Source organism: Oryzias melastigma, linkage group LG3, assembly GCF_002922805.2.
Source record: "Oryzias melastigma strain HK-1 linkage group LG3, ASM292280v2, whole genome shotgun sequence".
NCBI classification, from domain to species: domain Eukaryota; kingdom Metazoa; phylum Chordata; class Actinopteri; order Beloniformes; family Adrianichthyidae; genus Oryzias; species Oryzias melastigma.
Genome location: NC_050514.1, coordinates 21,594,185 through 21,620,546, shown reverse-complemented (window position 1 = coordinate 21,620,546; position 26,362 = coordinate 21,594,185). Strand labels below are relative to the sequence as shown.

The 26,362-nt window shown below is 37.5% G+C and overlaps 2 protein-coding genes across 2 annotated transcripts; one reads left to right on the top strand and one right to left on the bottom strand.

The window, feature by feature from the left end:
* Positions 1-312: 312 nt before the first annotated feature.
* pdcd2 (programmed cell death 2) lies at positions 313-3,542 on the bottom strand. Its single transcript, XM_024294880.2, has 8 exons — positions 3,273-3,542; positions 2,394-2,502; positions 2,220-2,276; positions 1,395-1,580; positions 1,127-1,300; positions 923-1,023; positions 745-858; positions 313-608 (listed from the first exon to the last, which is right to left on the bottom strand). The coding sequence occupies exons 1-8, from the start codon at positions 3,450-3,452 to the stop codon at positions 435-437; spliced, it is 1,095 nt and encodes a 364-aa protein (XP_024150648.2). The 5' UTR covers positions 3,453-3,542; the 3' UTR covers positions 313-434.
* Positions 3,543-4,267: 725 nt separating this feature from the next.
* rhoua (ras homolog family member Ua) lies at positions 4,268-10,466 on the top strand. Its single transcript, XM_024294882.2, has 4 exons — positions 4,268-4,880; positions 5,258-5,316; positions 8,283-8,471; positions 9,217-10,466. Exons 1-4 carry the CDS (start codon positions 4,595-4,597, stop codon positions 9,499-9,501), a joined length of 819 nt encoding a protein of 272 aa, XP_024150650.1. The 5' UTR covers positions 4,268-4,594; the 3' UTR covers positions 9,502-10,466.
* The last annotated feature ends 15,896 nt before the right edge of the window (positions 10,467-26,362 follow it).

Genomic DNA, 26,362 nt, shown 5'->3' with positions numbered 1-26,362 from the left:
GTTTTGGTGTTTGATGCATTTGTGGTTTTTGGATTTGTAAAATTTAAATCGTTCTCATAAAGACTGCTCTTTTTAAAAATTGAGACAGTGTTTGTAATTTGACATTTAGTTCCTCTGTTATAAAAATAAACTTTACTTGTAAAGCAATTTTCATACTCAAAGTGCTTTACAGTTCTGCTAAGATCTATAATGATATGCTATCATAGGAGTAAGGGTGGTATGAGATCTTAAGTACAGACACCAGAAATAAGCAAGTTTTAGGTTTGGACTTAAACATGTGTAGATGGGACCCATTCTCAGTTTAATAAAACATTTTTTTTTTACAAAATATTCAAGTGCATCTTTGTGCAAAACTAAAGTGAATGTGGTTTAACACTGATAGCCAGAGAGAAAATAACTTTTCTTATATATTCATGATTAAAAATTAGAACACTTTATTTATCTTTGGTTTTCGTATCTGGACCAAAATCTTGTTTCCAGATAAACTCCTGGCAGTACTGGTTGGCATGGTTACAGCTGTCGGAGCATGTGTAGACCAACAGGGTTCCCCAGTCAATACTGGCTCCTGTTGAGTCCACAGACAGGTCGTTTAACAGCTGGGGCATCACCTGCATAAACACATGTCAACATCATAAACTCACCAAAAGAACTTCCCATTCATTCTTATATCTATAAACAATTTTGCAAATGTGTCTATTAGATGCATCAACACTTTTTCCTTAAAAAAAAGTTGGGATGGAGTACCTGGAACTCAAACATCCTCTTAGCACCACAGGTGCATGATGGGATGTCCTGATCTGAGGGGACGTGCTGTGCGGAGACCCACAGAGGAGATCCTCCCCGGCAATAACGAATCACCTGGATGAGACAACACTGTAGATGGACGTAGTAAAGTATAAATAAAGTTGGGAGATTTCTGTACCTGGTGTGGCTCTGATGCAATCTTCTTTTTAAATCTTTGAAACACTTTGTTTTCTTCCGTCTCATGCATGGCCATATCCTCCAGGTCTGTCTCTGCCAGAGCTGATGGACCACAAGGAATAAGAATACAAGTACACTCTGAGCCAGTACTATCCAAATGTACCATTCTGTCAACCATGTGTTTCAAATCTTATTGAAAACCTACTGTCTGCCAAGGAAGAGGAGGAAACACTTTTTTGGTTACTGTCTTCATCTCCAGGTTGAGCCTCAGAGTCTCTTCCCTGATCTTCCTCTTCCTTCTCGCCGTCTTCTTCTTCAGGCTCAGTAACAAGCTCAAACTCAGGGAAGAGAAGGGGAGAAGCTGCAACAGTGGACAAATCTACAGGAAAACAGATAAAGGTAAACAAAACCAATTTTTCAGCTTGTGTCAACGAACAACTATGACTCTTGTGTCAAGCTGAGGACTACAATACCTGGGTTGCCACATTCCCTCTTGTGAGAATGCTTCCAGTGGATGGCCTGGTGATGTTTGACGCAGTAAGTTACAGCATGACAGCGGGAGCAGGCCTTGTTGCCCGGACAACCACAGACCCAACACAGTTTAACTCCAGAGATGGGCAACATGGTTTGGTCCTCCAGATCGCTGGGCGGTTCATCCTCTGAAGAGATGGAGTTGCTCAGCGTCAGGTCTCAGAAACGGATGTGATCCTCAACCAGAGTCATTGAAATCCCTACCATTTAGCTATCCAATATTTGGAATTTGACTTAACAGTTTTTAGGGGTTAAAATTAATCCTATATGTTCTTTTTTATTCAATTCAATTCAATTCAATTTTATTTATATAGCCCAATATCACAAATTCAATTTGCCTCATTGGGCTTCATGCCTGTAGTTTTAACAGATGCACAGATGGAGTCATAAAATATGCACAATAGGTAAAAACTAAACAGACTATAAAGAACGGTCATCCCTGTCCTTAGACCCTCCCTCGCGGTAAGGAAAAACTCCTAAAAAAACCTGAGTCAGGAAAAAAAGAAGAAACCTTAGGGATTCCCACATGAGGGAGAGATCCCATCCCAGGACGGACAGAACATTACAGAGGAGCTTCCGTCCTGTAAGAGTTCATTATTTTTTCAATCATTAGCCCGTAAAGTACATAAATTATCACCAATACTACCCTTTATAAAAACAATGACAGTACTTTAGGTAAGTTTTAATCTTCACTTGACTCAAACTTTGCAATGCAGCTGTTCTGCAGTCTTTTAGACCAGATTTTTCTGGAATACTGCTGCACAAACCTGGTGGGGGCTCATAGGGGTAGAACTCATTCCTTCTTGGCAGCTGACTCCTGAAAACTGGTGTGGCAGATTAAGAGAAAAAAGATTGCTCAGTGTCATTAGAATAATTGATACAAGAAACTGCAACACCAGCTGAGTGAAGAAATGGGAAAACAATAGAGCATTTGAAAGTACCTTTTATACAGCGGTTGTCGTTGAGTGTGTAGCAATCAGGGGTCTTACAGCAGAACAGAAAGAGTATTCTGTGGAAACTTCTCTCCTGACCAGAAATCGGTGCATAAACCTAGAGTAAATAGAATTCATATTGGTTAAAATAAAATGTTTAAATAGACAGAAATGTTTACTTGCCTTTTCCCACATAATCATCATATGGATAACAAGGGAGAATACTGTCTTGATTGTCCCTATTGAAGATGGGATAACTGAGCTGAGGTGCTGTGAAGATGTTGGCCCTTTATAGACCGACATGGTCTGGCAGAATTTTTAGATCTCTCAAAGTGATTATCAAGAAAGTGACCCCTTGGTCCAGCTTGGCACACTTGTTGCCTCTTCTCAAGACATCCCTGGCCATAACGTGGGAGTGTTTCCCAACACTGGTCATCGGGGAACACCGTTTCTTCAATCCTACCTTGCTCAAACACGTCTACCTTTGATTGCTGTTATTTTCAGGCTTCTTCTGGGGTGCTTATTGATGTAGGGTAAATTGACTAAAGATCTGCATGCTACACTCCCATCCCTACATTGTGGGTCAACCTGTTTTTTTATGGAAACGACACAAATCAGTTGTCAATATTGAAGGTTTTTTATTTTTATTAACTCTAATTCTACAAAAAAAATAGTTTTCTAATTTGTCTTTTGTAAAATCTACTCTTTGTGTGAAGGCTGATATGGTATCTTTTTATTTAGTTGTTCTATGATTATTGTCCTCACAGTGAGTTTTTGAGAACCTAACAATAAATCGCAATTAAACATTAAATAGACAAACAAACAAACAAACAGAAAAGACAGTGTTTTAGATGTTGGGTACCCCCATCAAGCCTTCAGGATACCAACCTGGAGCAGGAACACCATGGGCACGCGGCAGATCTCACACTCCAGCGCTGACTGGGATGGGAGTCCGGTCTGGCTAAGCCACGCCGGCTTCCCTCCAACCTTACTGGGGAACTGAGACGACCGAAGCCGCCACGGCTCCACCTGCTCCAGAAAACCAAGAACTACTTCTGCCGCTGCCATATTTTAGTGTAAACACGCCGTAAAGACGGGACACTTTACTGCACCACACACATGCTGTCCCGCTCCTCTGTACCGTCCGTAAGGAAACAGCGGTCAGTTATATTTTGTTCCGCTGTGATTAGGCGATCCAGGCTGTATCTATTTGTGTGCGCTAGATGGCGCCAATGTTCCAAACTTACTTGCAAGTTTTAACAAGATGTATTAGAAAAATAGTATTACTAGTAGTTTTTTTATTACTTGTCTCACCAAACGTACATTTAGTTCAAGATCAATCTTAGTCGACCAGTTAAAGAAGTGGACAAAAATATTTTCAAATATGATCAGTAAACTAAACACAAATAATGATCATTTTTGGTTTTGTTGACTATTTTAAAGTAATTTGACTTAATTTATACAGCATAATGATCCTTATAAGTTGCTTGCTATTAACATTATTGACCTTACAAACGACGCTGTGGTGCTGAGCGACCTGGTAAAAGTGTTGTTTGTGAAAACATAAAATAAAATACAAAAGAGAAAATGTAAAAGTCTTAGAAATGAATGTGGATAATATTATTTTCCTTTCTTTCTTTCTTTCTTTCTTTTTTTTAATACAACCTCAGCCAGAATCAGTCGACGGTGGGAAATCACATTTCCTAGAGCGCAGAATAGGAAATAGTTAATTAGTGTATAAACTCATTAAGAGGAAAGATTTGTTATCTCGCTGAAATCTGTTTTTCTTTCCATGAAGACACGCCACACGCGCCTTTAAAACGTTTGCATATGTTTCATGGCTGAAGGTGTTTCCCATCTCTCCCTCCAGGAGCGCGTCCCGCTGTCACACCAGGCGCTCACGCGCGCGGTGATGTCACGGAAGGGGAGTTCAGGACGGGTCTGTCCGCTGGACAACAGGAAGGACCGACACACGCGGGGCTGGAACCAACCAACCACTGCTGCCACGGAAAAGTCTGCATAATCCCCACAACAAATATGTGCTTTGACTCGACTCTGGTGTAAGTTTTGTGAAGAGATTCAACTTTACCGCCGTTCGGTCACGGACACGCGGGCAGCAGCGCGCTGTTAGGTGGCGGATTCTGGAGGAGGAATGGACGCTTCCAAAGCTGGACACACTCGAGAGGACTGACCCTCCTGCCCGCACCTCCATGTCCCCTTCCTCGCCGTGCCAGGTGCCTGCTCGGGACAATGGGGGCTACGGCTACAGGCACGCGCCCGTGTCACCCGCTCCGCCCGTCCCTCCGAGGAGGCTCCGGAGCCGGGACGGGGGCGCCGGAGGGCGGACGCGGCGATCCGGAGCAGACAAGCCGGAGAGGAGGTTGAAGTGTGTCCTGGTGGGGGACGGAGCTGTGGGGAAAACCAGCCTGGTTGTCAGCTACACCACCAACGGTTACCCCACCGAGTACGTCCCGACTGCCTTCGACAACTTCTCAGGTAAACTCTCAGCCTTGCACAAGATGTTTAATTCGTATTTAATTTTTCTACTTATTTTCAACTACTTTTTAATTGTTCAACCACCTTTAACTATTAAGAAATAATAAAATAATATTTATTGCTGTAAATCTCAATAGCAGAAAGTTTGAAAAATGATATCTGGTAGTTGAAAAGTTAGTTTTTCATTATAAACTAAATGATCTGTTCATATAAGTCATGAGGATGATGAGAATTATTAAGACAAATTATCAAATTCTCCTGTAATTAAACCTAAAATTAAATCACTTATTTCTCAAATTTCAAAACACTGATTGTTTTTGTTTGTTTATTTGTTTTACCAGATGAACATTTTGATGTTTTTTCTTTTTTACCAATAGCAACTGTGTCCGTGGATGGGCAGCCAGTCCGACTACAACTGTGTGACACAGCAGGACAGGTCAGTGGTCTCACAGGACGCAGTCTGTTCAGCAGCATTTCCTGTTGTTGCTTTCAGCTGGAGAGAACACCCTTTGGAGGAATTAGTCCCTCTTATCTAAGTGGCGTGTAGAATCTGGCATCCTTTTATTTTATTTTTTGTATCTATATTTGACACCTTAAAGCTTTTAGACAGAAATCTTGAACAAAAACGATGTGATATGTGAAAAAAAGCCTGTTTATAGCCACATAACTTCCATATTAACCTTTACAGCAGAATAAAAAGTTTTTTTTAATTCATTTTACAGACCTTTGAAGTTCCTTATTGAAAAATAAATGAGTGGAACTTTATTTTGCTTTAAAAAAATTACATAAAAAATATTATAATTTTATGTTTTATAAGATTGTCTAGTTTGGAAAAATAAAGGTATGGCTATTTCACACTGGGCCGTTTGTCTCCTCATAGAGTCTGCTTCATCTGGAGAGTGGTGTGAATCCTCTCCTGAAATCAGCTGCTCACCAAACAATTGAACAATAGTTCGGCAGAAAGCTACACTCTCACTTCACAAACTTGCAAGTGAACTCTGGTGGGTGTCAGCGACATTGTGAATGCAGACAGAATACAGAACTGAAGGGAGCAAACATTTTTTTTTTTTTTTTTTGTTCTGGTTTTATTTGTTCCAGTTCTTGCCATTTCTTTCATGGCACAGATAAAAGAAGAAGAAGCTACACTGTGGAAGGAAGGGCTGCAGTTGTCTAGCTAAACAAATACACTTGTAAATCTCAGCCACATTTAATGGGTTGTGGCATCCTGTTCTCTTAGTGACATCCTCAGTATCCCTGTTTTACATAAATTACAAGAAATGTAATAAAAATAAGAAATTTTACAATAATTTACCAAATATTTTGTTTTAAGTCTTTTTTTTTTTTTTTTTTTTTTTTACACCACGACAATACATGTTCACAAATGTAGTTTTTTTTTTTTTTTTTTATCTCTGGATCTCTACAATCCAAAAAGAGATTTTCTGATAGCAGAAGTGGAACCAAATCCACAAAGTTGGGTTACTTGTCAGGAAATCTTAACTCTGACAGAAAATCTCTTGAACAGAGTGATGGAATTATATCTACTGTTGAGGAAGCAGACGGTTGTCTCAAAAACATTAAAAGATTCTTATCATAGAGGACAGACTGTTTAGAGTTTACGTAATCAAATTTGTTTAAATGATGCCCACACTTCTGCTAAAAAAATGCTTGGAATGTCTGCTTTTATAATAACACATAAAACATTTTATAAATTCATGTGTGCCTGCACATGCAGAGTTGTTCATAGAAACGGTTACTACAAAACTGTTTTTTCTTCTATTATTTTGCTTTTAAAAACATACAAAAAGGCTTTTTTGCTGTACGTCCGAACAATGTATCCTTCTCCTAATAACCTATCTTTTACTACATTCTAATACTTGACAAGTATGCTGTAAAATGCATAAAAGAATTTGAGATAGAAAAAAAAAACATTCATTTTTAAACAAACCCTTAATTGTAGGTTTATTCCACCTTGCAATCACAAATCTTGAATCTAAGGAAAAAACAACAAGATTAGGATATTCTAAAATTCAAAAATGAAGGAAAACATGTTTCAGTACAGGGTATCTGATTATGGAATAAACTTGAGAAATCAATAAGAGTCAAATTCATTCAATGCATTAAAAACTGAAACAACTAATGATTAGACTTTATGAACTGGAAAAGGTTATATATAAAAAAGAAGTTCTGAGGCATTCAGTGTATTTTTTGTTGTTTCTTTTTGTTGTTAATTTTCTTTTTGTTTTTATCGGTCAGCTTTTGTTGCTTTGCCAACCATTTCATGTATTTATTTTATTTATTTTGTGTTACAAAGAGATGTATTTAGTTAAAATAGTTTGATTGGTTTTGTAAAATGAGGGAGAGATAATAAGCTTTTGTTCTGCCCCCTTTTGTTTTTCTATCAAAGACAAGTATTAAGTAATGTATTGCTTAGTGCTATGAAAATTAACTATATGAATAATGCAAAATTAAGTATTTCGTCTTTACATGAAAGTTAATTAATAAAGAAAGCACAATAGGGAAGGCCAAGAAACACTAAAACGAAAATAATTAATTCCAGTAAATTGCAAATAAAAGACGGGGCTAGCAAGTACTTTTTACCTTTGAAATAGAAAAGAAAACAACTTTACAACTGAATTATAGTGAAAGAGGGAAATTTTTATTTTGTATTTAAATTTATATATCAGTTTTATGATTTTATTTTTCAAAGTTGTCTTGCTTCAGAGTTTCCTCTTTCTGTCTGTGATTGAAGAAATCTGTGCTACTGCTGCTTTTTTGTTTTTACTGGACATTTTTTTTTTTTGTAAAACTGCCTCTTTGCAAAATCCAAAGCACTTCCAATTAAAAAATGCATATATTTTCTGTAAATTTAGCACCCCTTTTATAATTTATGCATTCAGTTTATTTAAAGACTGATAAATTAGCTTTATGGTTGTTTGATCATTAAAGGTATGAGGGAACCACACTTGTGTGCTGGAGTTACCTTGAATGGGCGGGGCAGTGATGACAATTAATTTAATAGATTAAAGGAGAGAGGAGGGGTAGAGTTGGTGAACTTAAAGCTGTCGTATCTTCATAGGCAGTCATCGAGTCTTATCTTTGTTTGCCGTCATCTAAAGAGGAAGAAGCTTTCAGAAATTGTCCTTCCTGCTCCACCAGCGGGACTAAATCTGACTTTCCTCAGCCGCTTCCTCTCTTTAGAGGCGCTTAGCATCATATCATCACTCTTTTTCTTGACAACATGACCTTTTTGTGTAGTTTTGGTGGGATACGCAGCACTGAAATGGTCTGTTAGGTTATCGTCATGCTTATTTTGCTTTTCCCATGCACACAAAACTGTCTATTGAGCTTTCTCTAGTCAGAATCAACTCGTGGAAAATTAATACATGTCTTATTGTCTTCCAGGATGAGTTTGATAAGCTCCGCCCCCTGTGTTACACCAGTGCAGATGTGTTCCTGCTGTGCTTCAGTGTGGTCAGTCCTGCCTCCTTTCAGAACGTCCCAGAAAAATGGGTACCTGAGATCCACAAACACGCCCCGTTTGTGCCCCTTGTTCTGGTTGGGACACAGTGTGACCTTCGAGAGAACGTCAAGGTGTGAATGCTGTACTTATACATGTTTACAGCGGCAAAAATCTGACAAATCCACCATAGTGTGAGAAGCTAGTATGTGTTTGATAGTAGATTCTGAAGACCAGTTTGTCTTGATTTTGTGATCTTGAAAAATGTTTCATTTCATTTATTTTTGGGGGAATTTTGTGACTTAACTTATAAAGTAAAATGTTTTATCTCAAATCTAACAGTTCTCTTTGATGTTGGAAAATCCCACTTGTCCAATGTTAGTCACGCTTTATCCTTGAATGGCATCCCTGCATTCCAGCAGTTTATGGGATTGTTTTTCTCAGGGATGCTGTGCACTAAACATTGTTGGTTGGACACACTTTGGTCTTTCATTTGAGCTGCTGCTGATCTTAGACTGGCAATGACAAGTGTGTTGTTGCAGCCTTTTGGATGGTACACTGCAAACTGAGATAAACTTGTTACTTTTTCCCTCTCAAGCTAATGTAAAACACAATTTCACGCATAATGTGCAAAAAAGACTGACTGTTATTGTCACAGTTATGCAAATATTATATTATTGCACCAAACACTCTGACAAACAGTAGAAGACGTGAACCAACCACATTTGAATTCACTATCCTAATACTTCCTTTCCAATTTCAAATATTGCTTCTCTGGTTTGTCTGCTTACAGAGAAATCCCTGTTAGAATCACTATTTGGTTTGTTTTACCAGTAAGGTCAAGGGGCTTAATGATTGATTGATTCTTCCTCTCTCAAGGTCCTCATCGATCTGGCCAAATACAAAGAGCGGCCTGTGGACCTGGCGGACGCGCAGGACTGTGCTGTGGAGATCGGAGCTGTGGCTTACGTGGAGTGTTCCTCTCTGACCCAAAAGAATCTCAAGGAAGTGTTTGACACGGCCATACTGGCCAGCCTGCAGAACCACAGCCCTCGAAATCCCAGGCGAGCAAAACAAAAACGTTGGACAAAGCAGAGGCAGGCGCCGAACAAGATGAAAAGACTGTCAAAGTCGTGGTGGAAAAGGTACTGTTGCGTGGCCTAGAGTCCGCCCTGGCTCCTGTTGTGTCTGGACTCGAGCTTTTTCTGCCTGAAGGAGCCAGACGCAGGGAACCAAGGAAGTCTGTCTTTGACGTTACTACTGAGCCTCTCCTGTGTAATGTTGGACTAAACTGGCATCGGTCAGTAGGTTTTGGGGACAACATGCTGATTATTCCAAATTTGAGGAGTTACTTGGAATGAATCCCATCTACTCTATTATGGATTCAAACTGATTTTTCTTATTGCATCGTTGGGTAACCAGACTGCCAACAGGATGTCATTGTCAGCACTGGTGACCAAAGTAAAAACTTTTTCTTAAATGCATCCAATTTTAGACTGCTTTAAAAAAAAATAAAAAAAACGGCTGCATGAGCTCGAGCTTCCCACAGACAAAACCCTCTTCAATATTTTCTGATCAAGCATACAGATACTTTAAAGACATTTTGTAACCAGGCTATTGTTTTTGTAAAGAAACTTACTAACTGCTAGCCTTATTTATCCTGGGCTTCATCTGACTTTTATTGAACGTGCCTGTAAGTGTACTCTGGAATAAGCCTCACGTCTTATTTGAATTTCACTTTAAACTGGTGTGAGACTTGAATCCTGTGTAACTTGGGTTCAACTTGCACATTCTTTTTGCTTGATGAAAACATGTTTTTTCTTTTGTCTTAAGCAAATGACTTCTCATGAAAACATAAAAGCTCAGACTCTCTTCTGTGAAAGCACACTGTGTCTTAACTTGGAGTTTTACTTTAAGCTGTGATAACCGTCTACATCTGCCCCAGGCGGATCGGCATATTGAAGTGTTTGTGGGTCCATTTGGGTTTAGAAAACCCCTTTGATATAAAATGCAGTTGACTAAATGGATTTGAAACATTCATTTTTAGAAGCAATAGCTTCCTTTCAGAGTTTCATGGTGCAAAAAAACCCAAAAACCAAACAGACACAATAAATCAGATTCATGTTGGGCTCGGTGTGAGATGGACTTTTTGTTCTAAACTCTTAAACAGAACACGATGCTACGAGAATATGTAACAGAACTTGCCCAACCAGTTGCTCTTTCCATGTGCCGATGTGTTCGCTTTAAAATATATGTAAACCAAACAGATTAACATTTTTTAATTATTTTGAAAAACTGGGACTGAGCTGGCATTCCAATCCCCGTTTTAAACTGAACTTTTGAAACTCTTCACTAAACCAAACACACTGATATGTGTTCTGTCTTAAAGCCTTTTATTCTGGAGACTCTGAACCAGAAAGGTCAAGAGTGCAACTAGACAATTGGCTGTCATGAATGTTAGATTAATCTGTATGCATGCTTGGTAAAATAAGTAAATAAAAAAAGTTATTTATTTTCACACTAATCATTCAGTTTAAATATTTTTTTTAAAAGCGTTTGTTTTTCAATTATGATTATTTCATCTTTAGCCAAAAAAACATGTTGCTTCTTTGGCTGTTGTTTGTGTTGTCTTCTAGGACATAGCTTCTGCAGAGCGGCAGTAGTTCATCAGAAATTTACCTCTACCCCCTCCTCCAACTTCCCTCTTCTTCACTGTTCTTCTTTTCCGTACGTTCCAAACATAATCTATATATAAAGTTTAGCATAAATTACAAAAGGGGTTTATACAAATATACACCTTGCATGTCTAAAGATCAATAACTCCCTGTTGTTACAGTAAAATCTGTAACACAAGAGGCTCTCAGCTCGTATCTATTTGCTTTGCTGTTGGACTGGACAAGTTAAAGAAAAAAAAAGAAAGAAATTAGTCTCTGCATTGTGGGCGGGGCCATTTTCTCACTTCTTACAGCCCCTTACAAGTTAAAATTAGTGGTGCAACAAAAATGGTGAGCAGTATCGAAGCCATCCAGTCGTGCAGTTTTGAGCCAGATGCCAGCTCGGTGGAGGAAAATGAAGACGTTCGTGGATCTGTTTGTCTGCTAGTGGACGCATCAGAATGAAGAAAGCAGGGAGCCTGTGGCCTGGTGATTGTAATTCCAATGGTATTTTTTGGTCTGTTCCTGATTCATCGCGGTTTAATTGAAAAAATACTCTGAAATAAAATTTTAATTCTTATTTTCTTTATATGTGTCCTCCATCATGAGAAAAATGCAACCAGAATGAGTTAAAAACACACAAAAAACTGGATTTTCATTTTAAAATAACAACAAAGATTCAAATGTTTAACAGATTTAGTCTATTACTCTCTTGTGAATGCAATTTTAACTTTAAAAACAAATTTAAAACCAACCTAAATGCCGGGGAAAAACATCAACACATTTGCTATATTTTTTAGGGGTATAAATACGATTGTTATATGTATGTAATTTCACATGCACTGCTAAGTACCAGGTATTTCTCTCTGAGTCACACTGGATGAACTTTTGCCTAAAGATGTCCTGGATCGATTTTAGGTCAGAGAATCGGATCATTCAAAATGAACCATTATCGAAAGTGAATCGAATTGGCAACCAAAAATAATGAATCTATGTTAAAATGAATCGTTACATCACCCAGTTTATTATTTTAAGAAGTGTTTTCAATCATACTTGTGCTAGTCTGGTATTCAAAGTGTGTTTTCTGTTTTCCAAAATGAAGACAAACATTCATGAAAGATGAATGTCCTCTGATTAACTTGAGCTTCTATTAATCTTTGCAAGAACTCAGATTATAAACGGTGTTTACTAAAACATGTCTTCCGTAAATGCTGGAGTAGAAAACTTTCTCTCTGTGGACTGAAGACCAGAAGCTGTTTGGATGTTCAGAAGATGTTACAGCTGGAGCTCAATAAGTTCACTGTGTCTGCATCTCAGTCCTGATAGCGAATGCATTGTAACTTTCTGGGGAAGAAGGCATAATAGCTGACTTGTCTTTCTGTTTGTGTGTAGACTTGGCTCATTGTGGAGTTAAGTGGGCTAAAGGTCACACACTCTTATGACAGCTTATTTCCTGTGTCAGGTTTTTCATGCACGGACCATGGAGAGAAGTATGTTGCTCATCGCAGCTGTTTTCTGAAAAGAAATGGAGAGAAGTGCCTTTCATCCCTCAGAACCAATTAAACATGTCTGCCAAAGATCTGATGTATTAACTAGCAGCTATGTTGATCTTTAAAGCCTGTTTAACCGAAGCAGCTGCTCTGTTTTTAAGTGCTTTTCAAATCACGCAGCGCTCTTGAGACGAACTTATCTAAAATATTTTGAAAGTATCTTGTTTTTTAACACATTTCCTCATCTCTGGTGGTTGATCACACATTTGTCCGTATAACTTAAAGTTATTTAAAGACACATGGTTGAAAGTCGGCCATACTTCAACTATAGTTGTTTTAAGACAATTCCTTTTACCAATCTGCTCCAAAATACTCTAATATGAGACACTATAGCTTTAGTCTGGTTGGACAAAAAAATCAAAACGGACAGAATTATTTCTAACAAGACTGAGTGGAGACTCAAAAATGGATGGCTTCTGCAGTTTCGAGTTCATTGAGCTGTCAAAGTTCAAACCAGAGCACAAAGAACAGAGGAGCTGAACCTGAAGACTTGTTTGTTTTACTGGCTTTGATTCTGCTCACGGCACACCTGAGCTCACTCTCATAAAGACACTTGCTGGGAACCTCTCTCTGGAAACAGAGCCGCTTGGCCAGAGTGAACCACTCCAGTGTTTTCATTCAGCTGCATGCTAAAGCATAATAACAGATGATACGCCGCTGCAGCCTGTAATTCTCTGAGAAAGTGAAGACTTTAGCCAGAGGACACTCTTTTTTTCAAAGACCTGTAAAAGAAGTAAAGGCAAAAACTAAAAGAGAACTGAGATTTAGCCTTTTTCTAATTTGTCACGACAAGACTAACATGGTAACAGGTTACGAAACCAGAAAATTAAAGATGATTTATTAGTTTGACCAGGAACCGCTCTCAGACCCATCTGTTAAGGTGGTTTTGGTTTGTTCTTAGACAGACTGAGCTCCGGTTCGTCCTGAGTTTCCTCAATCTGATCAGGCTCTGTGCTTGGAGCAGAAAAACTGGACCATAAAGGCCACCGTAGCCGGGCATTTTGGAATATATAGAGCAGTGGTAAAATGATAAGACTCAATAACTCATTGAAAAGTGGTCAGATGAATGCAGGCTCATTAACACAACTTTTGGTAACACTTTATAATAAGATTCCTTAACAAGTTTTATTAACACATTAGTAAACATTATTAATGTGTTAACAAGGTGACATTTATTAACACAAAAAGGTGAATAAAGTTTATTAAGATACTACTTGAAGTTGATACATACAATCAGCATTGGTCAGTGAAATATAAAGTTTGAATTTATTTACTTGGTCATCCACATAGTTCAGATGAACATTCAAATATCTGATAAAGAAAATACACTATATTAGAAAGCAACATATAGAAACGACAGCCCAGAAAGAAATCACCCTAAAATACAGCAAGTTCGCAGAACTACTCCAGACTGAGTCACTGTAAACAGATTGTTTCCAAACTTTGTGGTTATGCAAGGAGCTGACTGTGAAGGCCGTCATGTGTCATTTAGTAGGGGGTCTGTTTGTGCTCATGAGCAGAGCAGGGGTCATGCCTCGTCTTAGGCTGGAAAACAAAGTCTTGACAATACAGTCTGAGAATAATGAGATGACAGACTCTGTTCTGTCTAAATCATCTGCTCTTTGCCTGAAACTGATCATCTTCCGTTTAGATGATCTCATCAGCATTTGTGATGTTCAGTTCACTGAAACTGAAGTGACGGTGACACAGTTAACTGCAGCCTCGCTGTAAATTCTTCAATATGTGGCAATGTATTGACGCTGCAGTTTTCTAGAGCTGCTTCCCACATAATTAAGATAAATGACGTTTTATAAGTCTTACCACAGCCCTCCAGCCTTTTTTATTGTAACACATTCCTTATGCTTGCACTTGTATTGACATTTGCAGAAAAAATTTCAGTTAATTTCACTAAAATTTGACAAAAACATACTGTTATCCAACAGAATAACACACTTTTTTGGTTTCATATGGGAAATACAATACAATGCAATAAAACTGAATTGATGGGCAGTCCAATATCATGTCAAAAGACTGTTCTCTGGCTTATTTACAGCAGCTGCTATGTAGATTACACTTTTTCAAAGACTAAAACTTGAGGAAAAACTACAATTTACTGTAAAATGGGCACACAAAGAAAAAACACGTTACGCTCATGAGATCAAGTTCAAGTTAGACCTTTCTTTTTATCTCTTCATTTCAGTCTCAACAGCAGGATCACATCCAACCTTATTTTTTGCTCGCTCCTGTGTGTGTGTTTTAAAGTTACATAATATTAGGGAGAGCCAGAGTGACATCAGTGTTGACTCTTTACGGGCAGCGCTGATATACAATCCTCACTTTTCTAACAGGCTATAAATCCGGTCAGTGTGTGTAAGCAGTCCCTGTTGGGGATTTTATACCTGTTAAAGTTAAGTGAAAGGCTAGATAAGAAACTGAATAGCTGCTGACTCCAACAAAAAGAAAAAAATCATAACAATCTTCAAGAAAAAATATTTCAACAAGAGGAATTACTTTCTGAACAACTGGGAAGGAAAAAAACAGCATCAATGCTTTATGATTTGAAAGAAAATCATCAAAATAACCAGTCTTATAGAACAAAAATAACTCAAATCAATGAAACCAGCAAAGTGCCAGAATAATTGAATTATGTTAGTATCCACCAACAAAAAAGACCTGATGGAACAAAATAAATTATAGGTTCAAATGTGCAAGTGCATGACTGAACTAAAAGGTGAATTTCACATTTTGACTATTCCTGTGTAACATAACCTGCCACTAATCTTTTATTTGCACCAAAATAAGCAGAAATCAGAATTTGAACTTGAATCCTTAAAAAATGAAGCTCTTGACTTGAATTTATGCATAGGGAGGTAAACAAATCATCTTTTGATTTATTGTACAAGTGTTCCCAGTGGCCATTTAATTTGAATAATCCCATTTCTAGGAAAAAAATCAAAACCTGTCATTTTCTAGAACATCTTTTCTGAGTTGAAGGTGGGACTTTTGACATGATTTAAGCCTCTTCTCATTTCCCATCATCCCTTTGTTTACACTCAATCAAGCTATCTTACAGCCTTTTACAACCCCAACCTCATATTAGCGGTTTTACAAAAGCGGCGAGTAATATTGGAGCTAACCAGCTGTACAGCTTTCAGCCAGATGTCAGTTCAGTCAAGTTAACCAAAGATGTTCTTAGATCTAGTTGTCTGCAAGAGGACTGATCACAATAGAGTGGAGCAGTGAGCTCGTGGCCCGCTGGTTTTAGTTTCTACATAACAACTACAAGGTTTTCAAACTACGTTTTTTCGTCTGCTCCGGATTCAGCATGATTTGAATAAATTATTACTTGGAAATGCAGCTTAAATCTTAATTTTCATTATGTCTTCCATTATGAGCTACAAGAACATGTTAAAAAAAAACGCAATTTTTATTGGAGTGAAAATTCCAGCAATCCAAACGGTAAGCATTAGTAAATTTTGCAGGAAAGTAATTGGAACACTTGAAGACAGAATTTTTTATTTGAAAACATGTAACTATATATTTCAAATAATGTTGTGAAATTTGAAGAAATTAAAAATATTAACAACTCTGCTCGGTTGATTACTCAGCCTGTCGTAGTCGGTGACATCACAAAAAGTGTAAAAAAGTATTATTTTTATTTTTTCATCCACCATCTTTGACGTCATACAGACTGTAGTTGCAAATTCAGTTTTCCTCTCAGGTGCTCAGTCTGTCTTTAATTGGGAAATATTTCCATGTTAGCTTCTGGAGCTTACTGCTGGTGTTCTTTTTAAGAGCCCTGGCTTCATTCACGACAAAACAAACCAGACTGACAGCTTAAATGTCTTAAAAGTATAATTTCCACTTGGCAAGTTGAGTTTCCTCTATCAAAGGATGCTGGCTCGCCGTTAATGCTTTTCTCACATGTTGACAATTGTTCATATCACTCGGGCCTTTTTGTGGTCCGATTCCGGTAACTTAAACTCTTATCTTAATGCTAACCAGATTCAAACAGACTGACGTATTCTCCTGGAATGCATCTCGATCAAGTAAAGCTACTCCCTGAATTTGCTTTATCTCTGCATACAGAGTTTTAGCAATTTTTTTTAAGCATGATTATAGTTTCATGTCATCTTCTATTTTCCTATTAAACATCCTCTGATCTCTCTTTTTGTCTGCGTGCTAAAACAGATTGTTTATGTGAGCAATCTGGAGTTGGGATGGTGTGTTTCTAAATGTATGTTTAGAGTGTGTTTTGGGATATAAAGCACAAATTAGATGTGCAAACTTCATTTCCTTTGAACCTGCAAGATGATAATTTTACTTATAGAAATTTGCAGTTGAAAACAAGCCTGGTGAAAATGGCTTCTTGCATAACAACTGTGTTTAAATTGCTCAATAAGTGCAGTAAAGTTGTTGCACACTTGAAGGAAGACCGGACAAATGTGGGTTTTGTTTTGATTGCCTTTAGTGAAAAGCTGGAACATGAACACAGCACGCATTACACTTCTGTCTCGCCGATGTTTCACTCAATGGCAGGCCAGGTTAAACTTAGCTCTCCTGCATTTATCAACAAAATACATAAATAATTCTCCATTTTATACCCCTGTGACCATGGCTAACTACATATTCAGAACTCCATATCCACCACAATACCCCGTTCGTGTGTTAGCTTTAGCTGCTAAGTGCTAGCGATATAGCTAATTACATGTGAACCATCACAAATGAACAGCGCCACAAACAAAATACAGACAACGGCCAACTTCCTGTATTATCTTCCCTCTGGTGGTTCATTTTACTTTATCTATGTTATCTCTTTTCTGTAGCTTACCTGGAACATGAACACAGCACGCATTACACTTCTGTCTCGCCGATGTTTCACTCAATGGCAGGCCAGGTTAAACTTAGCTCTCCTGCCCTGCTCAATCTAGGGAAACTCCCTCTTGTGGCGAGACAGAATATTACACTCTGCATGCTGAGTGCTGTGTTTTAGGTGTTGGAGAATTACTTATTAAAAAAAAATACATATCAAAAAATAAACATAACATTATGGAACAGAGGGGGGTAGCTTAATTAATTTGTCCATTTGTCCATATTTATTCCTCCATCCTACAAAGTGTTCACTGGAAAATAAAAGCTTTCAGCCATAAAGCGCACACAGCAGCTGCAGCAGATGTGCCCACGGCCAGTTTACAGCAAAGCCTCGGTTTTTAAATAACAAAACCGATTTGGCATCTGTCTACTTGTAAAATCTGAGGGAAATAAAAACGCACAGCCAAGAAAGTAACAGTTTCTGAGAGGGGCGCTTTACTTCATTTGACAAAGACTCTTTTATGCAGGTTTTAAAAGAATCTTCATGACTAAAAAGCATGATTTTTTTGGTTTTTGCCGTTCGGACATGAAACCACAGACAGGAAGTGAAGTTTACTAAGACATGTGAACCTGCAAAACCACACAGGTGTTTTCACTTATGGCTCGTTAAAAGCCCAGCCGTGCCGGCTGTGAGGGTTGGGAGAGACTGGACCTCATGTACTGATGATAAAGGTGTAATTTGTTCTGCTGCAGCAGTGGAACTCAGCCGAAAAGAAGCACGGTGATATTAATCAAATCGAGTCTGTGCAGCACACCCACACAGGCACAATCAGAGTGCAGTAAGTGAACACACGTGTAGCTTTACTGTGGGCTTCAGCCTGTCAAAAGGGAGTTTATAACATATCTGTTAAAGTAAATAGAGGTCTTATATTAACCTGTCTGGTTACACACATTTGAATGGAACGTTTCATAACACAAGCTGAAGAGCCAGTCTGCTAACCTGATTCCAGTCAAATATGGGACAATTTCCAAAAACCCACAGGTAATTTATCATTCTGATGTAATGTCTGACTTATAACATCAAAACATTTGACTTTATTTTTTAAAATAATAGACTAGACTTCTGCAAAAGTAGTTCCTCCTGAGTGTTTAATTTCATCTTAAACAATGTTAAGTGTTCTGCATACAAACAGGGACACATCGCCATCTTGTTTTCTGACAAGATTGTAACCACACAGCTAATGCTGCTAATTAAAAAAAAAAAAAAAGACACATTTTCTCACTAAGGTTTTAATCCATGTATAGAGAAACAGGAACAGGAAAGACTTTAGCTAAATATAGAAACTGAAGCTATCAGAAGACCGAGATTCAAAGTCAGGTTGATGAGCTTTTCAAACAGAGGATGAGGTGTGACCTGTAGCTGGATCTCATCGAGGCTTTAAGTACGGAGACTGGTTTTTCTACTTGTGTGCGTCTGGGTTTTCCCCAGTTATTACAGATTTCTCTCACATTCAAATGACAAGAACATGTAGGTTAATCAGTGATCTTGTTCAGGTAAATGTTCAGGCTTTTTTTGTTTGTTTGTTTCCAGTTTTTTGTTTGTTTACTGGTGACAACTGTGACCATCAGGACAGACGTAAAGTGACTTAACATGTTCTTATTGCATTTTTCTCATGATGGAGGACATATAAAGAAAATTGGGCTTAAAGTTGCATTTCTCTTTATTGTCACATTTCTTGCAAAAAAAAGTCACAAGCTCCCAGCTTCACTCCATTCTGATGCATCCGCTTGCAGACAAATGGATCCATGTACAGCTTAATTTTCCTATTCTGAGCTGACATCTGGCCCAAAACTGTACAGCTGGATAGCTCCTGTATTGCCTGCCATTTTTGTTGCACTGCTAATGTTAGCATGTTAGCTTGGGGGTGTGAGAGGCTGTAAGCTAGCGGGAGAGCATGTAAACAGATGGATGTCGGGAAGTAGGGCTCATTTTAATTGAAACATTTTACTGATTTCACGTGTGAATGATCCAAAGTTTAAGTGAAAAATGCAATATTAGGGCCACGAAGAGATGTCCAAATTGTGCTTGCATGTTTTTTTGCTCAATGATCTCTGGTAAGTTTTTTCTCTATTTGACTCACACAAATCACACTTCTGGGAAGCAGATTAGTAATGGATCTAGACTGCTGAGCCCCACTGTTGTCTCTTACTCCAGATATAAAGAGCTGAGACACACACATAAACAGACATACTGGAAGAAACCAACAGGTTTGTAACAAAAACCTTTGAGGTTCTTTGAGTTTCCCATGAATTGTGGGTCTGGTGTTTCATCCTTTTTTTTTTTTTTTTTAACACCAGGAGAGAACTGAGTGTTTAGTGTGTTGAAGCAGAGAAAGAAATGAGCTGAGTTCAGAGATGACGCATGTAAGCAGATGGGGCCTATATTTTCTAGGAAAATACCTAAATGCAGTACAGAGATACAGAGATTAGAGTTGTTAGTTTTTTTTATTTAGAGACTCTGGAGGGTTGTGCTAGTTCACAGGTGTCACGTTTTTTCAAGCTTAATATCTCATCTTCATTTTTTTCCCCTTTTATTTTACTTTGCTCGCAGTGAGACAAAAATAAAAATGAAGATTAGAGCAGCAGTCATAAGACAGCAGTTCATATGATCAAACTATGCCATGCATCGACCGCAAACTTGACACTGCTGTTTCAACACACTTTCCAAAGCAGTCACAAGATCAAACAGCTCAGGGCTGAATCCAACTCTCTTCAATCACAAGACCTTAAAGGGAGGATATTTCTCTCTTTGACAAAGAAAAAAAAGAGTTTCCCTTTGAATTGTTTAAGTTTCAGTGTATATGGGCACATAATAATAATCACTTGTTCTGCAGCTTCCTGAGAAACTATTCCAGCTTTGCGAACCCTAATAATTTGAATACAAATGTTCTGGTTGTTGTGAACTGGTTTGTATGTTTTGTAAGACTCTCATTGTCTTGCTCATAGACCATAAGTAAAATTAGAACAATAAAATGAACCATAATTATTGGCCACACCCTAATTTCATTACAAAATACATATAATGTTTGCTGGAACCACATATCTAACACTCACAGTCTTCTTTTTTCATCAATCTCCTGGCCAGTTAATACATTTACAAATTATTAACAAGGTATAAAACAAATAATCCTACAGTCAGATTTCTATTTAAGGAAGAGAGAAATCTTCTGCTACCAGGTATAAATGTTATTTAGAAAAGGTTAGAGACACCTAAAAACAGCCTTTTGCGAACCTTCTCAAGTTATCTTAGCTTAAATAGGCAGGAAAAATTAATTTCACAGAGATAAACTTGACAAGAGGCCCTGCTGTTTGCTCCATACTGCCCCTTGTGGCTAATATGTTTATGACAGCCTGACATTTCTGAACACAAGTGGTTGAGAATACAGAAACGTGCTATTTAAAAAAAAATCAGGAGGGAGATGCTAAAGTTTATTTAAAAAATTGGTGCTCACAAAACCTTAACCTTTAAACTTTGTTTATTTGTTAATAACAACAAAGACTTTCAATTAAAAAGGATAAAAAATACAACGTTTTTTTGTTTAAATCTATGTAAAATGATTAACTGTACTTAAAGTAGCAATTGTTTATTCAAAAATAATTATTTTCCTAATATGGCATTTATTTTAATTAATGTATTGTCTCTCTTCCCCAGAAAATAATCTGCCTCTTTCCTCAAATCACAAAACAGAAAACCACACCTAAAATTAACATTATTTTAAACCTTTTTCTTAATATGGGAAAAAGTAAATAAGATTTAAGAAGTAAAGTTCTTGATTCAAAACTACTTTTACTTATATTTCTTGAAATGATTTATTAGATGTCTGTAATCTCTATCAGACTCCGAAGGTCCAAGAACAACTGTGATAAAATGAGATTTTAAAGATATTTTTACAACCCAATTTAAGATCTGCTCCTTTCATTGACAAGATTGAAGCCCTTTGATGAAGATCTTTAGACAAAAGGGAAAACCCCAGACTGAGTCAGTCTGTGATGAAATAATGGAAAAAATAAATAAAATAAAGGCATCTGTATCTGTTTAAGTAATTGATGTTTTTAATGTAGAACTTAAAAGTAATGGGACACAAAGGACAAGGGAGGAAAAAAAATATGTCAAACAAATCACTAAATAAACCAAGATGACACATTAAAAAAGTTTTTATTTCTTTGTTGGGAAAGGATTTAAGAGTTCAACCAGAGAGAGGGGTCAAGGGTGAATTTCAAGCAAAGAAAACAAAAAAAAAAAATGAGGAAACACCGGATGATGTAAGAGCTGCAGTATGTCCGCTGATCAGATAGAAGCTTGTTTCTCATTCTCCTTTATCTCAAGCTTACAAGTGTTACGTGTGTCTGTTGGTGGAAGTATGTCAGCGTTCATGAGGGCTTGCCAATGATTATACTCATTTGAGTTCACAAATCCAGAATCCAGAAGTGGAACAAAAGTAAAATGTATCATAGAAGCAATTAAAAGATTTGATCTTTTTAAGAAGCTCATTTTTAAATTTTTGCTTCAAAACAAAAAATAGTTTTTGATCTAAATCCCTTGGCATCATGACTTGCAGGTTTTCCAACCTTCATGTCACCACAACCATTCTGTGAAAACTACCCTTTTGTGGAAATTTTGTTGAAGTTCTGTGCTTTTATTTTTCACCTTAAAGAAAGCTTTTGTATTTGATGTGTATATTTACTGTTCTGTTGACTGTGCTCCTCACGTACAAGTCTGTGCAGCATGAGGGCTGCTGTTTGTTCTGTTAGAAAGGATCAAACTGGAGCTATCTGCACAGATGGAGGCCGATTTGAATAATATCTGGAAGATCTCACTCCTCCACTTTCTTTCTCACGCACATCTCCTCCAGATAGAATCTACTAAATCCAAAATGACGTTTTTTTTCTGAAACCGTAACAGAACTGGGCTTTTTGCTCAAAGATTTCACTTTAAATTAAAGTGTTTGATTCCCACATAAATTAGGGTGTAATTCAGATCAGCTGGTGTGTTATAAATCTGTTAGTTATATTAGGTTTGAATTTGTCTTTTAGAGTAACAAATAAAGTTACTAAAACTGTCTCTCTTTGAGAACTGCTAATCCACTGAACTATTGACAAATGACATCAGTTTTACTTGAAAAACTTTTTATTTTACCCTTTTTTTATCTTAAAATGTATTTTTGAATTAGTTAAAACTCTTAAAATTACCTAATTTCCCTGATACTTATTTGTTGGCAAAATCATTTTAAAAAAATTTAATAAGTGACACAAAAATCTGTATTTTTGTCACATATTGATTATTTAACTGGAGCAAATTGAGGTGAAATTTTAGTCAATCTGAAGAGATCAAAGTTATGCAATGTAGTCAAAGAATCAGCGAGTTAAGACAGTTTTTACAAAAAAAGGAAGCACAAAGGAAAAGAGAGATCAGCGGACAGAGGAAGGAAAAAGTGAGATGGAAAGAAGAGGAGTCATGTGGGGAAGCGTGGAAAAAAGGGCATCAGAAAGGTGACAGGGACAGGAGGAAAGGAGAAAAGCATTGTGGGAGTTTTCTCCAACTATCGCCTTACACTTCAAGCTCAGCGACACACATTATCAGAGGATGTGTCTGCTGCTGACATGCTGATGCATCCTGTCAGCACCAGAACAGCTGACTGTGACATCTCCTTACCTTCCCTCTGTGTGTGTCAGCAATAAGGCTGATAACACGGGGGTCCTGGCTTAAACGTGAATATTTGACCCTGAACGCTGGACGGTATTTAAACAGTGGCAACTCCCCTCCAAGGAATTTGTTAACTTTTTCAGGTTAAAGCGAACTAAATGAATGTAGCTGCATTTTTTCATTCAGAAAAAGAGACCTTTGAGTACCTGGAGGCTGATGAACAGTCTAAACAAGAGATAACACACAGGAAAAGGATGACATGCTGCCAGCAGGGCTCCCAGCTTCCACGCACCTGCTCACCCAAACTGTGTCAAAACACACATGTTATTATCATTTATGTTGGATGAATTTTGTCTACGTGCAAGTGAGATAATAACTCTACTTTTGGTCTAGCTTTGTTGCAGCTGAATGTTCAGTCTGGCAGTAATTGGTCAGTAAATGGTGCTTGAGAGTTCAGTTTATCTTTCCAGAAAAAAGTCTGCTGATCTACCGCTCATGACAATGTAGTCTTTACTGGGTTGTTTGTGTTTAACTTAACTTGTTTATTTTGTCTATTATTAAAGATATGTTGTAGTTTTCATATTTGAAGCTGTTTTTTTAGATTGAAACTTTTAATCTGAGACCTGCTTGAAATTGTAGTATCACAAGGTTCCAAAAATAATATATATATACCCTGCTATTTTAAAATAAAAGTCTTCAGTACTTTACAGAATCTTTAATACTAAAAGAACCTTTAGGTCGAGTTTCTAACTGGACAAAACCCAGCGAGAGCCGTGAAGTCTGAGTTATACCTATTTTATATTTAAAAAATACGTTTTTTTTCACGTTTTTGTGCTAATTTAGCAACTCATTTATAAAATTAACTCTTAAACATCTACAAAAATTATAGTACTGTTATGTTTTATTACATTCATTTTGACAGCAGCCCACACAAGTTTCTTTCAAAATAAAAGACACCATTTGTCAAATAAGATCCTCCTACATCAGATTTACTTGAATTAAAAATGTCTAAAAGCCAAGTCAAACATGTTTTTTTTAATCACTATAGTGCACCATTGTCATTTTTCTCCTATATATAAACAGGAAAATGTTGGCTTAGAATCCAATTACTTTTAAAATTCTCTATGTAAATACAAACAACTTGTCTGTGGAGAGCAGCTAGACTGTTGTGACAAGAATATGTGCTTTAAGATTATTCTAATAACAAACCACTCTGACAAAAGATTCAACATTTTGCCATCATTTTGGTCAGTTATTTGAAATGTTAAAAATGTAAGTATAGATGACAAAGCTAAGTAAACAGAAACAAATGAACCAAAATTATAATCCATGGGTCCATTTCTCCCAGACCACATCCTGTTAGGAGCCACAAAGTCTCCTCACAAAGAAAAATAAGACTATAATTTGTATATATCTTATTGTGACAATTATGATAAATATGAATAAAACACTGTTTTACAAATAAAGATTTTTATAGTATGAAATAGTTTACAGCTATTGGTTACATGACTTTCTTTCAAAGTAAAAGACACCCTGCCATACATAGGATCTTCTCAATGCAGTAAATGTAGTGGTAGGTAGTGTTATGTCAAAAGATAAATAAATACAAAAACAATAAAACAAAACAACAACAACAGCAAAAAACAGGTTAGTTTATCATTGTTGGTGCATGTCAGTCAGAAATGTGTAAATCTATCAAACTAAAATGAAATCAGAGCTAATTAAATGAGCTTGCTGATTTATTTTTTTTCTACCATAAAGCAAACTGAAAATCCATGTTTGACTTTGACAAACTGCAAAGCTGATCTGCTTGATGAGTTGTTGAGGGAGGATTATGGGTACTGTAGTCAGATTGTGGAGTGGAATTGACTTCTTAAGAATGAGTTGAGCAATGTTTGACTTTTCTCTGTTTTGTTTTTCTTGATGCACCAAAAAATAAATTTTAAATGTAAAACCATCAAATTTTTCTTCAACCAGAGTGGATGTGGTTCTTTGACCTCTTAGGGCAGGTTTCAGACCCCTGCTCAAAAAGAAGGTCCAGATCAAAGCCTGAAACAAAACCTTGAGAGGAATTATGACACAGAGAATTAGACAGAAGTGACCAGCGTGTGCTGACACTTTGGAAGAAATTCAGACCAAAAGCCTCAAAAACCAGAAGACAGCCGTCCAGAAACCAACAAGTGGATTGTTTCAGTGCTCCAAATGTCCTCTTGCAGTCCAGACTTCACGTGAACTGAAAGCATTGCTGTGTTCTTCCTCCAGTTTGTGCATTTGGTCTGCAGGAAAGTTTGGGAGTTTATCCCACCTGTCAGCTGGTGAGGAGCGAGGTACCAGTCCATCCCAGGCTCTCTCTCCTGCGGAGCCTTTAAAGCTGCTGGTACATTATGAAAAATAAACAGCAAAAGCCTCAAACTGTTTAGCAGCTGAAATCCCAGATGGTGCAACACGAAAAAAAAAAAACCCCACGGTTCCTTCTCAACTCCAGCTGCTGGTTTGGTTTCCAAACAGTTGTTAAAAGGAAGGACGATGAAAGCCGCAGCGAATATTTTAACTCCACATCAGCCAAGAACAAAAAAACAAAAAATAAAAGAACATTTCATGTGCTGCCAGTTAAAATATGTTAATTTGTTGTGCTTGAAAGCAAGACATTGGTGAATATTTAGACAAGTCCTAAAGCAGCAGATTACAGGTTCAGGTCTGGAACTTTTTTTGGTTAAACTCCTGTTTTGACTGCAAGGCAGTGACCGCTGGAATGTGTGTTCTTATTTGTAACTTTGCTACTGTCTGTGTAATGTGTAATGAGAGGGCAACGGGGCCAAAGCACTTTTAGGAGCGAGGGCAGACAGCTAAATAACCCTGCTTGCTATTGTGGTCTAGCTTTCTACAGTATAAGAGACCTGCGGCTCGGGCTAAATGAACATCTGCAGGCCGAGCTCCACTCCTGCGTGGTCATCAACCAGGTCAAGGAGAATAGCAAGAAAAATGCTTTTTCTCCTTCAACTACTGCTAAGTTCTGCAGTGTTTTTCCAGTAACCTCTCTTTACAGCAGCACCAGAAAGTGTTGGCAGGTCTTCTCAAAGACAGGCTGCAGCTTTCGTAGTCATTTCACACTCTTATTTTAAAAAGAAATGTGGACAACAGAGCAGATGCTCGATAAAACTAAAGACAAAACAGTCACATTCATGAAGTCTGTTGGCCTTTTCGTCCGTGTCTTGGTTTCAGCATAAATAAACTCAGCACCCTCCAGTTGAAGTAACTAATCTGTTCCAGCAGAACAAGAAACATCCTGTTAAATAATCTGTGCT

Excerpts from the sequence above, each read along its gene's own strand:
- pdcd2 (XM_024294880.2), bottom strand. The coding sequence starts at position 3,452 with ATGGCAGCGGCAGAAGTAGTTCTTGGTTTTCTGGAGCAGGTGGAGCCG. Across the intron at positions 2,503-3,272 it reads CCATGGTGTTCCTGCTCCAG|GTTTATGCACCGATTTCTGG; the intron begins GTTGGTATCCTG and ends TATTTACTCTAG. Across the intron at positions 609-744 it reads AGAGGATGTTTGAGTTCCAG|GTGATGCCCCAGCTGTTAAA; the intron begins GTACTCCATCCC and ends GTGTTTATGCAG.
- rhoua (XM_024294882.2), top strand. The coding sequence starts at position 4,595 with ATGTCCCCTTCCTCGCCGTGCCAGGTGCCTGCTCGGGACAATGGGGGC. Across the intron at positions 5,317-8,282 it reads TGTGTGACACAGCAGGACAG|GATGAGTTTGATAAGCTCCG; the intron begins GTCAGTGGTCTC and ends ATTGTCTTCCAG. Across the intron at positions 8,472-9,216 it reads ACCTTCGAGAGAACGTCAAG|GTCCTCATCGATCTGGCCAA; the intron begins GTGTGAATGCTG and ends TCCTCTCTCAAG.